General features: G+C 42.8%; 1 protein-coding gene across 1 annotated transcript in view; it reads right to left on the bottom strand.

Annotated features, from left to right (window-relative positions):
• The window catches only part of PDLIM4 (PDZ and LIM domain 4), a 209,370-nt gene that overhangs the window by 75,749 nt on the left and 116,321 nt on the right, over window positions 1-17,300 (bottom strand). The window contains exon 3 of the mRNA XM_075601115.1: window positions 14,229-14,313. Coding sequence (XP_075457230.1) covers window positions 14,229-14,313 — 85 coding nt within the window. The remainder of the gene's footprint in view (window positions 1-14,228; window positions 14,314-17,300) is intronic.

Here is a 17,300-nt window from a genome sequence, read left to right as displayed (position 1 = left end):
ATATATATATATATATATATATATATATATATATATATATATAATGTCACATGGTTTGCTGATTTAAACTCTCAAACTTCCCTGGGTACTCTCCAGTACATAATACATTTCTCAGATGGGTTGTGGATTTCTGGAAATGCCAATTCATCATCAACGAGTTGATGTAAGGTTAATAGAAAGCCCCCAAGAGAATACTTTGATTATTTGTGTTATGTATTGAAGCAGACTGACCAGCAGACTTTCATGTTTATCCTGAACTTAGTTCTAGTGTGAGAAGCGCAGTTTTTTAAACCTTCGTTTCATGTCTGCCTTTGACAATGCAAATGGGTTATTTCCAGAAACAGTGACTAGCTCTTAAGAGAATGTTTCCAGCGGTAGGAAGCAATTTCCCTGAAAAATGCATTTATGACCTGCTAAAATTTTCCACACACTTTAATGCAGAAAGCCTAATACATCTCGATTAATTCATCACACTTTGCAAAAGAAAAGAAAAAAGTGCTACATCCATTGTTCAAAGTACAGTATTATCAGGAAAGTCGTGTCCTGGAGATTGATTTCAAGGAAGCTGTAATTAGATAGCCAAACCCCATTTCCCAAAAGCAATATGCTACACTTATGCTGTGAGAGCAGTAAGGAAAAGGCTCACTGATAATATGAATACTTTTTTTCTCTATATGGAAGTGAAAATTAAGACAGAAATACAGCTACATAAAATATCGTATTACATCAAGGCATTAAAGGCAGACTATACCATGTAATAATGTAAAATTAAGATTGGTTTACAATATGATGCTGCCAAATTGTGCAGAGCTTCCAATATAATGTTGCAGGCACAATAAGTATAAGAGCTTATCAAATTTGGTGTCTGATGCCTGGGAGATAAAGTGACTTGCCCATGATTCAAATGGGATTTATCCATACGAAAGGCATCATTCTTACCAATAAGTTACTCCTTTCCACTTTTAAAATCTGATGTAAGTCAACAGAAATGTATATGTATACACGCACGCACTCACACACAAGCACTCACACCATACCTACATACAATGACTGAGATATCCTCTGCCATAATAGGCAGTGACATTTAATTTGTGCTGTTATAAACGACCCTGGAATTAACAAAGGTACTTATCCCTTATTTAATCAATTGAAATAAATGTTAACTGGAAGTGATTTAATTATACTATACTTGAACGTGCATTAACCTATTCACTGTCACAGAGGTTTAAGGTTCTCTCTCTCTCTCTACCCCCCCCAAAAAACCCCAAAGAAAATCAAAGTAGTCTAAAAAATGTTCAGGTGTTTGTTTAATTTACTGTCGCCTTAGAAATCTTTGATAATATACATTTCATCCTAAGAGTAAATGGCATTAATTTGCTAAAATCCCCAAAATGCCCTTCCACCAAGTCATTAAGTTATTATAATTCGAAAAGGTAAAGATAAGCAGAAATCACATCCCAACATGTTTAAGTGAGCATACACACAGTGTTTATTATCTTTATGAGTTGATGTTTTAGGTCTGAAGCCAAGAATGATAGGGCTGTGAACAAAGTACAAGGTCTTTGTAAAGACTGTAACATGTTCTTGTAAAATGTTCTTTACTCTCCCTGCTGCATTACGTTATTTATCCCCACTACTTGTTACCGTTCTTCTGATTGTCTTCACTTCATGAATTCTTTGACTTAGTTTGGCATAGAATAATACTTGTGATGTGACTGTAATCATACACTGAAATGTAATGGTATTAAAGCAGCAGTCCAAGCTGGACATTCCACCTTTAATATGTGCATCAATACAATCCACAAAATTATAAGTAATTAGTTAAGTTGCCGATCGATCCGTTCTCCTGTGATCGATCGGCGAAGATTCGGCTCGGGGGTTCACTAAATGGCTGTCAATGCAGCAGAAAAGGACCAAAGATGCAATGTTCTGTGGCGAATATCATATGACCAGTCAGTCGCTAGATACAATTGGTGCACTGCTAGAGAGGGCAGGGGTCAAAAAGGGGTGTGCCAGAGCCTGTTTCAGAAGAGGAAAGGGATGTGACTTTGTAAATGGTTGCTATAGAAACAATAAAGGCTTGTTACATTATAATACATACAAAATGTAAATCAGAGTTGTTTAAAAAAAATGCTACTGTACAAGTACAAGTAGGTGTAAAGTACAGTATAGTGATGCCATGAAGCTACAAGATGTAGGGTGAAAATACCTCACATTTGCTGAAACCAAGATATTAGCTTAAAGAGAAGAGCTATATAGGATTTTAACAACAGTATTCGTATTAGAAAAAACTTTGTTCAAGCCCCTGAATAGTATGCAGACGTTGTTATTTGTCATTTAAACAATTCAGTGCTCTAATGATGTACAGTGCACATCAAGAAAAGTGCCACTCCAGGGGCCCCTTATGATGTACATTTTACATCATTGTTTTTTTGCTAGTTTTTGTAGGGGCTGTATGTGATCAGTGCCTAATGTGTACCTCACTGAAGGGGAGGGGGAGAGGGAGGGGGGCGAGGGAGAGGCCCCATTCCCCCTTCACATCCACCCCGTCAATCGGAACCCAGAAGCGATCATGTGACCACTGCAAAAAGCGGTCAAGTGATTAGCAAGTGCCGGACGTGTAAACTTGGTACATAGTGACATAGTGCACTAAATGTAAAAAACAAAGTAATTTCTTAGCTACAGACTTATTCTAAGATTAATGACAAATGCAGATTTGATGCCGCTTACCAACGTTAAGAGTTCTTCATTAATGAAATTATTGCGTGTAGAGATTTTGAAACCTTGTACAGTTTCAATTCAAGCGTCTTTAGGCCACGCTTATAGTCCTGGCGATGTGACGTCACAAAAAATGTATTGAATACATCGCGTGCGCTTATAGTGGGAGCGACGCGATGGCGCGACCGAGCGACGGCTTGGTCGCGATCGCCGGAAGTCAATTACATTTGATTTTTCAGCGAACGCAACATGACGTCAGCATCTCATCGCCATAGCAAGGACTATAAGCGTGGCCTTAGAGAAAAATATAAAGATGGCAGTTTGTGGCTTCAGTGAATGTTATGAATATTAAGTGTGCGGGTTCCCTTCTTTTATATGTTGTTCAATGTTATGAATATATTACACTTTACCTACTTTGCTAAATGAGCTTGGTACTTTAAGTAATATACAAGTGCTTTAAGTCATGTAAAGTGCACAATACATTATACTGTATGTTGTACTCAGTGTTGGAAGCTTGTACTGGCTTGTACATTCATGCAGTAATCTGACCTATGCAAACACCAGAAAAGGAGTGCAAACTAGTCATATGTGACATGAAAATGCTGAATAAATAGCTCATACATTTGTGGTTGGCTTGAATTGCTCTACCAGTAGCTTCTAGTCAGCACTCCAACAAAGAACTTGGAGTTCTCATGAGGCTGGTAATTGCTTCTGGTGCCAACATATTATGTCATCTATTGTGTGAATCGTTTTCCAATGCATGAAACAGATTTTTTTTTTCCTTTACTGATAAATTGTTCTGCAACTTGTATGCCCAAAATAGACAGTCCCGAAGGTAAGCTTTTCTGAGATGCTGTCTCGCTCACATCTGCCGACGTTTCTTGAGGTAAAAAAAGAAATGTGTGAAATGAAGATTTCTTCCATGGATAAAGTAAAGTGATCCTCAGCTATTAAACTCTGTCAGCTTTAAGGCTGGCTTTTGTCAGAGATATCAAAGATGTAAAGCATTAGGTTGATTAAGGACAAGAGTAGACTGCCATGGAAAAAGTGACCACATAAGTGGAAAAAAATATACTCAGGTAGGCAGAACCCCCCCCCCCCCCTCCAATGTAGGTTAGCAAAGCAGGAAGGATCATTCAATACATTGCTCCATAAACATACTACAACATCTATTATACCTATGAATAATCTCTTGCTGATCCATTAATAGGTTGTGAGGATCGAGCGCAAGCTCCGCTGCAGAGTTTGATTCTGACTTGCTGCAGGCTTCCTCATCAGCTCCTGCTGTGTGCACTCTGCACACTAACGAATCAACACTTTGGTTTCACTTTTAGCCTCTGCTGACCAGCAGTTCACCGATTGGCTGATTCACCCTTTATATCCTCAGACTATATGGCTCTCAATTCATCTCCAAATTCTGGAGGGCCTTCTGCCAACAACTTGAAGTGTCTTTACACTTTTCATCTGCTTATCACCCCCAGTCTAATGGACAAACAGAGCAGACTAACAGTCCTTATATATCCATTGTTTCGTCTCGGACCCTCAAGACAATTGGTCAGACCTCTTGCCTTGGGCAGAATTCTCCCATAATAATTTACGGAGCGATTCATCCCAAGAATCACCATTCTTCACTATTTATGGCTTTCATTCTTCTGCTCTTCCCTCATCTGGAGACGCATCCGGAGTCCCAGCCGTGGATAACCGGATCCAGCAACTACAGGAGTTAAGGGGGAAAATTCAGAACAACCTTCAGAAAGTGGTATCCACGTAAAAGAGGCAGGCAGACCGGCATTGTCGTGAGATACCAGCATATAATCCTGGTGACATGGTATGGCTGTCTACCAAAAACATCAGGTGAAAAGCACCTACAGCAAAGGTATCTCCTAGATTTATTGGGCCTTTTCCTATCATTGAGAGGGTGAATCCGGTGGCATACCGGCTACGCCTCCCAGCCTCCATAAAGATCCCGTCTGTGTTCCATATGTCCCTACTGAAACCCTTTTATACAGGATCCCAGGTCTCCTGTTCCGGCATCTCCTCCAGAATCTGTCCTGGTGGAAAGACAATAGGAGTTCGAGGTTCAGACAATTTTGGACTCCAGGCTATCCACAGGCACTATCCAGTATGTGGTCCATTAGAAGGGCTTTGTCCTTGAGGAACATTCCTGGATCCCCAGGGATCAACTTCACACCTCTCACCTGGTTCGGGCATTCCACCGGAGACACCCGCGAAACCATCCCTGGAGTGTCCGGAGGTCGCTCCTGAAGGGGGGGGGGGGGGGGTACTGTGAGGATTGGGCACAAGCTCTGCTCTAGCGTTTGATTCTGACTTGCTGCAGGCTTTCCTCATCAGCTTCTGCTGTGTGCACTCTGCACACCAACGAATCAACATTCAGGTTTCACTTTCAGCCTCTGCTGACGAGCAGTTCACCGATTGGCTGATTCACCCTTTATATGCTCAGTCTTTGCCTCTGCAATTTGGCTGAGCATAACAGTTTGTAGCGTGTGACGTTGTGCTGATCACAAGCACTATTGTTATCCCTTGTCCTGTCTTGCCTTGCTATGCTTTGTCTTTCCTTGCAGCTCACCTGGACACTTGCCACGGATTTACCTACTACCCTCCTGTCTCCTACCCTCAACCTCGGCTTGGATACCTACTATGCTAACTTCGACTACCCTCGACCTCGGCTATGTTATCCCTACTACTCAACTCTCCAACCCTGATCTGGCTACCCACGACTACGTATCTGCATTCCAGAAGCAACTTCGCGGCTTCAGGTCGGTGTTCCTATATCCCCACCTTGGCCTCACGGTTCAGTCCAGTTTGTGGCGAGCACTCGTTGCATAGGTATCGCAATCTGCAATGACTCTATACTTCTCCAGAACCAATACAGCAGGCCTGCACAACTCGTAAAGCGAGAAGGGCCGCACGGGTAAAATCATCATCATCATATCTCTCCTCCAGCACCTCTCATCATCATCCTCATATCTCCCCCAGAACCCCTCACTATCAACCTTTGCGATACTCCCCATCTATCTCTCATACCCCCATCTCTCTATCTCATCCACACACATAATACTCCCTCTCCACATCAAACACACAATAACCCCCTGCACAACACACACATCCCACCCCCTGCACCTCACATCCTTCTCCCCCCCTGCACCTCACATCATTCTCCCCCCCTGCACCTCACATCACTCTCCCCCCTTCACCTCACATCACTCTCCCCCCCTGCACCTCACATCATTCTCCCCCCTTGCACCTCCAATCATCCCCCCTGCACCTCCAACCACCCTCCCCTGCACCTCCAACCACCCTCCCCTGCACCTCCAACCACCCTCCCCTGCACCTCCAACCACCCTCCCCTACACCTCCAATCACCCCCATGCACCTCCAATCACCCCCCCTGCACCTCCAATCACCCCCCCTGCACCTCCAATCACCCCCCCTGCACCTCCAATCACCCCCCTGCACCTCCAATCACCCCCCCTGCACCTCCAATCAGCCCCCTTGCACCTCCAATCACCCCCCCTGCACCTCCAATCACCCCCCCTGCACCTCCAATCACCCCCCCTGCACCTCCAATCACCCCCCCTGCACCTCCAATCACCCCCCCTGCACCTCCAATCACCCCCCCCTGCACCTCCAATCACCCCCCCTGCACCTCCAATCACCCCCCTGCACCTCCAATCACCCCCCCTGCACCTCCAATCACCCCCCCTGCACCTCCAATCACCCCCCCGCACCTCCAATCACCCCTGCACCTCACCCCCTGCACCTCCAATCACCCCTGCACCTCACCCCCTGCACCTCACATCACCCCTGCACCTCACCCCTGCACCTCACATCACCCTTCTTGCACCTCACCTCCACCTCACCTCACCTCCCCTGCACCTCACCTCCCCTGCACCGTACCCCCCCTGCACCGTACCCCCCCTGCACCTCACCTCCCTTGCACCTCACCTCAATGCACCTCACATCACCCCCGTTACCGCGGGAAATCGCCGCCATTTTTCTTTTAAGTTTTTTTTAAAGTTTTTTTTTTTTTAAATCTCACCGCGGGCCGCACAGAGAGGCCGGGCGGGCCGCATGAGGCCCGCGGGCCGTATGTTGTGCAGGCTTGCAATACAGCTACTAGAACTCTGCTCTTAGAGTCGAAACTCAGACGTAAAAACTGGTAATATTAAAGTGATCTTATAAAAGTAGTGTAAAAAACTGGTAATATTAAAGTGATCTTATAAAAGTAGTGGTACTGTACTTGAATACATTTAAAGTAATGCAGCAAAACCATTTGAACACCATTTTTAAAGGTCTATGGTATGTTTATGATGAAGAGGTGTAAGTCATCAGGAAGCGCAAGCCATGTAAAACAGAAAAATATTCTGATGGTGCAGTATATGTGATAGTTCGTGAGTTCATATAATATTAAGAGGTCTGTGTGCAAAATACTCACAAACATATAGTGAGTGCTGTTCACAAAAAGGTATCTTTAAATCTCAGCCCACCAAGGATGATTAACACCAGGAGCTTCTGGAGACCTTATATATAAAAGAAACGGACATAGTGCAGACTGGAAGGACAATTTATAAAAAGCAGGCAAGTGGTAAGGGATACACTCACATGGTAGTAGATTTAAAAAAGCATTTAGATCCTGCGATCTGGCGGCAAGCGAAGCGTGTGCTCTCTGCCTCCCCTGTGTATCGGCGTGCGTGTCACCGGTGCGTCTCACCGGATCCGGAAACCGGAACTGACGTCATCCGCCTGCAGGGACTCCACTCGCTTAGGGATCTCTCTGGTCAGCGTCACTCTACGCGTTTCTCCGCATTCGGTTTCTTGTTCCAACTCCTGGCCTTACGCAGGGTGCTCTGCTCAGTATCCCCCCATGGTTTTTCTTCTAAGCTTAACCTCCTTATGTAGTGCACTTTTGTGTTTATTTACACAATAAACATTATCAATAGTGGCGCTCCTCAATCTACATGGGATTGTGAGAAGGATCCTCCACTGGGTTACAGCGGCATCCATATTTGTTTGTATTGGTATCACCTTTATATTACTTTATTATACTGTTTATCACACTGTTTATTACACCTAGTAAGGTGGGGCTTTAGGCAGGTTGTATTTTATTTGGTTATCCTAGAGCGCCACTATTGATAATTCTGTTTGTATCACATGTTTATGATGAAACAAAGAGCTCATTTTTAAAAGATGAATGTTTCTGGAATTTTAGTTCAGTAAATGGGAAAGCATTGCCAGTGAACCTCTAAATATTGTACCTTTTACATTGTACCTTTTACATTGTACCTCTAAATATACCAGGGTACCCAGATTTTAAATGTAACACTCTTTAAAATACATCACTATCTATATCCATAATTAAAAAATAAGTCCATAAGAACACCACTGTAGCCAGAATTCAAACATGACACTTGCTGAAATATACTAATTATACCCTGCATTTATAGATAATTATTAAATTAAATATTAAATATTAAATATAATATATTAAATATATTATTAAGCATAAGATTGACCTTAAAAAAAAGTAGCACACAATTGCCTAACCCTTTACGTCTTCTAATATTCTCTAATAATCCATACAGGAGCTGCTCTGTGTATTTAAGACACTTTTAGTGGCTAATAGTGTCTAATAAGGCGAGAGGAAGGTCAACATTATGGCGGCTTTGTAATGCAGAGAAGAAAAGCTAAGCTTTAAAAAAAAATGTTTTCTATTTTAATAGACATTTCCACGCTAGAACAGCCGAAATTATATCTGCCAAGGTAATAACAAAAATAACAACATATCTCCCAAGTGTCCCGATTTTAGCCGGTCTATGCAGGATTTCTCCCCTTCAACCGCCGTCCCTGGTGAGGGTTGTTTTTTCACGCAGCCTGCCTCACCCCTACCACCCGAGCACTCTCCTTCCTCTTCAAGCGCACTGTGAGGTGGGAGTTTACCTGGTTAAGTGTGTCACTGCCGCGGCTGCATAGATTTGAGCCCCCTAAAAGGTGCGCAGTGCTGCACACAGCATTCTGGGGCATGAATCGCACACCCGCGGTGTGAGTGACAGCTCAACCAAGCTACATGCTGCATGTAAATTGGGTATAGGTAAAGCATGAGAAGCGGCAAGCATTGGGGACAGAAGGTAAGCAAGGGAAAGAGATAAGATTGTAAAGAAAGAGAAGGTGGGAGAGGGTGAACAGAGTACGGGACGAAAATGAAAGAGTGAAAGAGTAGAGCGAAATTAAAAATCAAAACATTGCAGACATAAAATGGGAAAGCACAATACACAATAAACACAAAAGTGCACTACATAAGGAGGTTAAGCTTAGAAGAAAAACCATAGGGGGATACTGAGCAGAGCACCCTGCGTAAGGCCAGGAGTTGGAACAAGAAACCGAATGCGGAGAAACGCGTAGAGTGACGCTGACCAGAGAGATCCCTAAGCGAGTGGAGTCCCTGCAGGCGGATGACGTCAGTTCCGGTTTCCGGATCTGGTGAGACGCACCGGTGACACGCACGCCGATACACAGGGGAGGCAGAGAGCACACGCTTCGCTTGCCGCCAGATCGCAGGATCTAAATGCTTTTTTAAATCTACTACCATGTGAGTGTATCCCTTACCACTTGCCTGCTTTTTATAAATTGTCCTTCCAGTCTGCACTATGTCCGTTTCTTTTATATATAAGGTCTCCAGAAGCTCCTGGTGTTAATCATCCTTGGTGGGCTGAGATTTAAAGATACCTTTTTGTGAACAGCACTAACTATATGTTTGTGAGTATTTTGCACACAGACCTCTTAATATTATATGAACTCACGAACTATCACATATACTGCACCATCAGAATATTTTTCTGTTTTACATGGCTTGCGCTTCCTGATGACTTACACCTCCTCAATCTACATGGGATTGTGAGAAGGATCCTCCACTGGGTTACAGCGGCATCCATATTTGTTTGTATTGGTATCACCTTTATATTACTTTATTATACTGTTTATCACACTGTTTATTACACCTAGTAAGGTGGGGCTTTAGGCAGGTTGTATTTTATTTGGTTATCCTAGAGCGCCACTATTGATAATTCTGTTTGTATCACATGTTTATGATGAAACAAAGAGCTCATTTTTAAAAGATGAATGTTTCTGGAATTTTAGTTCAGTAAATGGGAAAGCATTGCCAGTGAACCTCTAAATATTGTACCTTTTACATTGTACCTTTTACATTGTACCTCTAAATATACCAGGGTACCCAGATTTTAAATGTAACACTCTTTAAAATACATCACTATCTATATCCATAATTAAAAAATAAGTCCATAAGAACACCACTGTAGCCAGAATTCAAACATGACACTTGCTGAAATATACTAATTATACCCTGCATTTATAGATAATTATCCATAATTAAGCATAAGATTGACCTTAAAAAAAAGTAGCACACAATTGCCTAACCCTTTACGTCTTCTAATATTCTCTAATAATCCATACAGGAGCTGCTCTGTGTATTTAAGACACTTTTAGTGGCTAATAGTGTCTAATAAGGCGAGAGGAAGGTCAACATTATGGCGGCTTTGTAATGCAGAGAAGAAAAGCTTAGCTTTAAAAAAAAATGTTTTCTATTTTAATAGACATTTCCACGCTAGAACAGCCGAAATTATATCTGCCAAGGTAATAACAAAAATAACAACATATCTCCCAAGTGTCCCGATTTTAGCCGGTCTATGCAGGATTTCTCCCCTTCAACCGCCGTCCCTGGTGAGGGTTGTTTTTTCACGCAGCCTGCCTCACCCCTACCACCCGAGCACTCTCCTTCCTCTTCAAGCGCACTGTGAGGTGGGAGTTTACCTGGTTAAGTGTGTCACTGCCGCGGCTGCATAGATTTGAGCCCCCTAAAAGGTGCGCAGTGCTGCACACAGCATTCTGGGGCATGAATCGCACACCCGCGGTGTGAGTGACAGCTCAACCAAGCTACATGCTGCATGTAAATTGGGTATAGGTAAAGCATGAGAAGCGGCAAGCATTGGGGACAGAAGGTAAGCAAGGGAAAGAGATAAGATTGTAAAGAAAGAGAAGGTGGGAGAGGGTGAACAGAGTACGGGACGAAAATGAAAGAGTGAAAGAGTAGAGCGAAATTAAAAATCAAAACATTGCAAACATAAAATGGGAAAGCAGAGTAATTATGTGCGAGAAATAACCCTAAAGAAATTAGATGCATTAAAGCATTGGTAGCTTGCAATTGTATACCTTTTTATTATTCCAATTTTCAGTCCCAGATTTTTCTGAAGGTGTGTGCGCGAGTGTGCACCCTTGTGCAGACAGAGGGGTTTGTTGGGGGTGGGGGAGTTTTTTTTTTTATTCTTATGATAACAGCACTGTCTTTTCTCTCAAGCCCTTTCAAATATTCAGATTTATGTAAACAATAACAGATACTCCCAAAAAAACTAAATAAATAGCATGTAGTTTCTAAATTGACACAAAACAGAAGAACTATTACGCTGAAAATTCTAATCATTGGTCTCTTCAGTATTTTTTATAACTCAGCACAAGAGAAATGTATGTGGTTAATTAAACTAGGACAAAGAGCATTATTCAGAGATACCAGAGCCGAGTTATCCAAATCCAGTCCTCAAGAGCTACCAACAAGGCAGGTTCTCAGGATATCCCTGCTTCAGCACAGTGGCTCAATCAGTGGCTCAGTCAAAGACGGCCCCACCTGTGCTGACGCAAGGGTATCCTGCAAACCTGACCTGTTGGTAGCTCATGAACCGGAGTTGGCCACCCCGGTATCAGAGAAATTAGAAAGCAAAAGGGCTCAGCTGTGTAACTTATCTGACATATATCAGAATGTGTTTATTAGTTAAAGGCCTACAGTACAGTGCATGTACTAAACTACTTAACGTGACGTAAAATCACAGTGCGTGTCACGTTAATAATTACGCAGTATCCTCTAAGGTCAGTGCAGATAAGCCACATTCGCTCCTATAAAGAGCACAACGTTAACTATAACAGACGTTAGTGATAATGAGAGGCAAATGATGCAAACAGGGCCAACAAGAGGGGGAGAGCTGGGACCCGGCCAACCGATGTCAGAAGTTGGGCGCCCCTCCCCCTGGACCTGTACAAGTATAGAGAGCCTGCTTAGTCCCGTCCCCCCAGCACACTCAACAACCACTTAGCACTCCCCACTGCTTTACAACCCGAGGCCCAGGTCAAAACTAAAACTCTGGCCTGGGCTCAGACACACATACAAACAATACACCCACTGACAAACAGAAACACCCTGAGGGGTGGTGGGTGAGCAGGGGGAATGGACCAGAAGGAGTTCAAAGATATTATGAGCAGAAGCCATTGTAACCTTCACTACATGAGGAGTCAAAGATCACAAGATCAAGATATGTCAGATGTGACCTTTGAAAAAAAAATAACAGTTGTTATTAATTAAATGTTCTTTTGGTTAATCACAAAGCAGAAGGTAGAAAACAGCCATGTGCATTTTCCCATTTTGCCTTGTAGCAATTATGTAAAGATGCTAACCAAGGGGAGGAAAGGTGAATTTCATGCAATAGCATTGATGGCATTCAAAAAGTCTTCGTCTTAGACTGAGCCTTCTGCTCATTAATCTCCCTTTAGAGTGATCTGCTACTTTCGCATCCATTACACAAGTATAACACACAATTTCCCCTGTCAAGTCAAAGCTTGTGCACAATATATTTCCTCTGTGCTTATGGTACCCTAAGGGAAACATTAGGAAACAGTAGATGAAAAAAGATATGGTGTATGTAATAATAACGTCCTCTTTGGATGTCGAATAAAGAGGCTATTTAGAGGATATTTCCACTTACTCTGAGAACTTTTTGGATGAAATCTGTTGTTTTTCCACCTCCTTTGGGTTAATAAGACCAGTTTCTTACCACAAAAAGTAATACTTATGCTTCTGACACGTTTCCATTTTCAAAGAAAACAACAAATATAGAATTACTGTCTGTTTAATAAATGAGTGCAAATGCTGGTCATTCAGAAATTAAATGCACTAAATGTAATGATATTCAATTCCCATGGGTGATATTTCTTATAGCTGTTTCCATAACTCTTCTTTCTGCTATAATAAATACTCACATACCCCCTGTACAATATAAGGAGAAATGCACTCAGTAATCAATCAGCCTTTATTCACTTGAGCAGACGTTGATACATTGTTAACTGTTATAGTTAACCCATATACTCTAGAAATTAATTTAAAACCTAGCTCTGACTAACAAAGCTCTCAACGATGCTGTCCCCCCTCGCATCTCAGCCCTCATCCCCAAATATATCATAAACTCCCCCTACGTTCTGGCCACGACATACTGTAAGTCTCCCCTTCTGCCTTATTACCTACTCTTCATCTCACCTACAAGACTTCTCCCATGCTGCCCCCTCTCTCTGGAATTCGCTACCACATACCGTATCGGAGTCTCCTCCAGCTTTCAGACATTGAAAAACTCTCTGAAGACTTACATTTTTAAGGAAGCCTATCTGGTATACCACTAACATCCAAAGGTTATAGTCAACATGTGTTCACTCCTCACTCAATTGACGACTGAGTATACAAGGTGGCCATTTTTTGTGTTTCAATAGCATCACATTGCAGTTTCTTCAGAAGAGCTATATATTCACTATAAAAAATTTCAAATGGTCATTGTGTGTATGAAAATGTTGACCACCTGTCCTTCCGAAAGTAAAATGCTGAACTGTATAAAGATGCTGAGTATCTTTACGTCATTTAACCTCTTAAGCTTCCTTTTTTCAGATCAAATACGTTATATAGTAGAGAAATCTGCAAAGCATCACATAAAATGCTGATTATATTCACTGTCTACCTTGCTGCCATCTGTGTTTGACGGGTTTAAAGGGATTGGAGTCATCATTTCTGGTCAGCCACAACCAACATTCTTGGGTTCCTGTTCTCTACAGCAGGGGTGTGCTAACTTTGTTCGCTGCGCCCCACCTGCCTGCCAGCCCCTGTGCTCGCCCCCGCCCCCCTTACCTAAAATCTGGCGTCAAATGACCCGCGGGGTTATGTGATGTGACCAGCTGCGTCATTAGGCACTCATAACATCACGAGACCCTGCGGTGTCATTTGACACCACGTTGCTGAATACAAGGTAGGAGACACTACAGAGGCCTCACGCAATCACCCGGCACTTAATTTAAATGCCGGGGGGAAGAGTGCAGGGCCTCTGCAGCCGCTGCGCCTCCCCCCCAGAAAAATCTTGCGCCCCCCACTTTGCGCCCCCCTGCTCTACAGCATGTGGAAGAAGCATTAGATAGAAAGTTGTAAGTGTACCATTACATTGTCACATGTTCATATCCAGAGGGTTGGGGATTCCAATGTGTTAATTGACCTTTCACAGGGAAGGATGTACAGTACGTTATCAGTTTGCAAAGTTATTCTAGAAAAAATGCATGACAAACTATTTCAGGTCATGCTGTCTACCTCCTGTGAAAACAGTTTCTATTTTGCCCCTTACCTGCAACTCCGACTCCAGACTGTATTTGCGTGGCTGTTTCTTTAATTCTTCTGTAAGACTAGGTGACAAAGTCTTCCCATCACACCTGGAATAAGAAGTCAAATTCAAGTCAATTATCAAACACAGTGATTGAATGCACAAGGGCACTAGACATGACAAAGAAATGCGTAACATACTGTAGTTGCTATTAATGCGTTATGCAATAAGGAAGTGCATCATCATCATGCTTTACATTTTGCCTGTGGATCTATTTTGAATTTGTCTATTGTATGCCGACACATAACAATTGTGACTCTCGGTGACTGCACCTTTTATAGGGGGAGAAAGTTTAGATGGACTGGCAGAAAGTATGGGAGGGCTCTAATTATTTTTGTGGGGTGCCCCCATAATGTTTTGAACATTTTCAATTACAAACACTACATTCAAGTGGCTATAAAATAACAACGTCAAGGATGGAAATAATTTAGGGCGATATATACTAGTTGTGCCACTCCATAAAACACCGTCCAGAATAGCTTCTTCAGAATAAGGCCTCTTACAGGCTGTAAGGTGTCATCTCGCACAGATGGTGTTATATGGAGTAGCACGTCTTAATAAACAAGTCGCTGAATCGTTTAATGTGCATTTAAGAAGTTGATAGTCTTGCTTTAAATTGTATAAATCTACAACGCGACTTTAGAATTCGGTATTAAGACCTTATAAGGTATATTTAATGTTTAAAAATATGTACCGCTGAATATATTTTTTACTTTGCAAATAATACACGATTCAACACTGGTTGTTAAAGATTTGTTAGTCGCACCCACTTAATGAACTCTTTTAAAGTATGCCTATGAAATATTTTGCTGACATATTCCCACAGGATGCTTTCTCCAGCATCACCATAATCCCAAAGCATTGAAGCAGTTAGCACTGTGGTATGTAGTAGCGAGTTGATGTATTGGCTGAGGGATTCAGCATGCATTTACTGTATCTATATACCATAATACAAAATGAAGGTGCTACTTTTAACATGTCTTTTGTAGCTCAAAAACAACACGTGATTGATGAAGCCTTTATAAATCATTTAGCTGCTGAGCTGCATCCCCCAGATGTGAAGATTTGCTTTCACATAGTAGAGTGCAATTAAAAAAAATTCCAGGAAAAAGGCACATTGAAGAGCATGAGCCTTTGCCTAATACATTCTGAGCCGGAGATTCTTATGTGACAGTGAAAATAAATAGTTAGCCACCGAACAGAACAAGCTGGCTCCTATCCAATATGCTGTGTATCAGTTTTCCCTTTGGTGAGGAATAGAGATGAAATCTGCCCAAGCAAGAGGAAGACAGCATATTGACGGCATTGATTAAACTTAAGGCAACAAAGACAGCTCAGGTTCTCTGAGCTAAATATATCCTGCATCATTGTACAGAAGCAGCATGGTCACCGAAAAATAAATAAAGAGAACCTTCTGTTCAGTAACGGATAGTGACCTGGGCATGACTACTGTCTGAGTTTGATTCTCTGATTTCCTAGCTAAGGAGTTCTTTTTAAAAAAAATGACCTCTAGGAAACCCTCAGCCCTCCAGGTCTCAGGAATAAGAATATTTCAGCACCCGAATTAATCACCCTCTCCCCAAAAAATAAACCTCGTGGCTTAATTGCAGTGGTCCGTGGGAATACAAACCCCATTTCCACAACAGTTTTTAATCCCTAATGTCATTACATGATTGGGGAGATAAAAAGCTCTGAGCCAATGAATTCAGACCCATGTTTAGTAAACAGTGTTATTCCATGAGACACCATCTGGTGCCTAAAGACAGTGAAGTAAATAAGCCTTAAGGTGTCTGTGGAATAGTATTGCTTAGTAACGATGTGCCTGTGTGTGATAGTGATGCTCTTATTGAGTGACTCCCTTGGTAGTGACGATGCTGCAGCATGTTTTTTCCATGTTCGTGCTGGGAGGACAGGGAAAGATAATGGCAAAACTGAAGGGCTCACAAATGTAAAACAAGACAGACACGATCCAGGAAGCTCCCTGACTCAGAAAATTATGTTAAAAAAACTTGATAAAATTAAGAATTGCAGTTTGCTGATTTAAACATGCAAAATATATCACACTGTTAATGTCCTCTACGTCCAAAAATCACTAATATCCAAGGCCGTAAGAAGAGGGGGTGAGGATAGATGGGACTGCTGTCTCTGGGCTGGTGAGTCAAGGAGCCCGAGCCCCTCTTCCGGCAACCCAAATAAATGTGTAGGGCCTGATCCGCGGGCCTCTAAGGCTTCCACTCCATTGGTCACGGCCCCTCTGGTAGGCCCACCTGGAGACAGGCTCCTCCATGGGCCTCCAGCAGGCACATCGTGGGCAACTACAGGCCTCTAACTGCCCTTTCAGGCAGGCCCCTGCCCTCCAGGCCCATATATTTATCTACTAACACATACCCATCTCCCCCCACACCCCCGAGGCCCATACTGTCTCCTCACCCCCTCAGGCCCATACCTTCTTCTCCCCCCCTCCTCCCCAGGCCCATACAACTCTATCCCCCTTCCTACCGTGGCTCATAACTTCTTCCCCCCTCCCCAGGCCTATACATTCTTCCCCTGCACTCCCAAGGCCCATACCTTCTCCCTTCGCTGTCCCCAAGCCACCTTCTACTCACCTCCTCAGAACCACACCTCCGCTCCTTCCCCAATCAAATACCCTCTCCGCTCCCCAGGCCCATACCTTCTCCCCCCATCCCTCCTCCCCAGGCCATACCGTCTCCTCGCCTCCTCTTTCTCAACCAATACCTTCTCCCCCACTCCTCCTCAATCACATACCTTCTGCCCCCCACTCCCCAGGTCTGCACCTTACATTTGCCCTGGGCCCAAAGATTTCTGTTGGCGGCCCAACCAATCATCATATAGTTATAATTATAATAGTCAATGTATATAGAGAGACAATCTTGGCACTCTTAAAAGTCAATGGTTTAGTTTCATACAAGTAATAAGCAATAATTTGTTTCTGTTTCTGTATTTCTGTTTTGTTATGGCTGACAGAGGCAAAAAGAAATGAGAACTTGCACAAGTTAAAAGTGAATGTTTTGGAGA

This window comes from Ascaphus truei, chromosome 5 (genome assembly GCF_040206685.1).
Source record: "Ascaphus truei isolate aAscTru1 chromosome 5, aAscTru1.hap1, whole genome shotgun sequence".
Classification (NCBI taxonomy): Eukaryota; Metazoa; Chordata; class Amphibia; order Anura; family Ascaphidae; genus Ascaphus; species Ascaphus truei.
The sequence above is the reverse complement of the archived record's forward strand: the minus strand, read 5'-3'. Positions and strand labels throughout refer to the sequence as shown.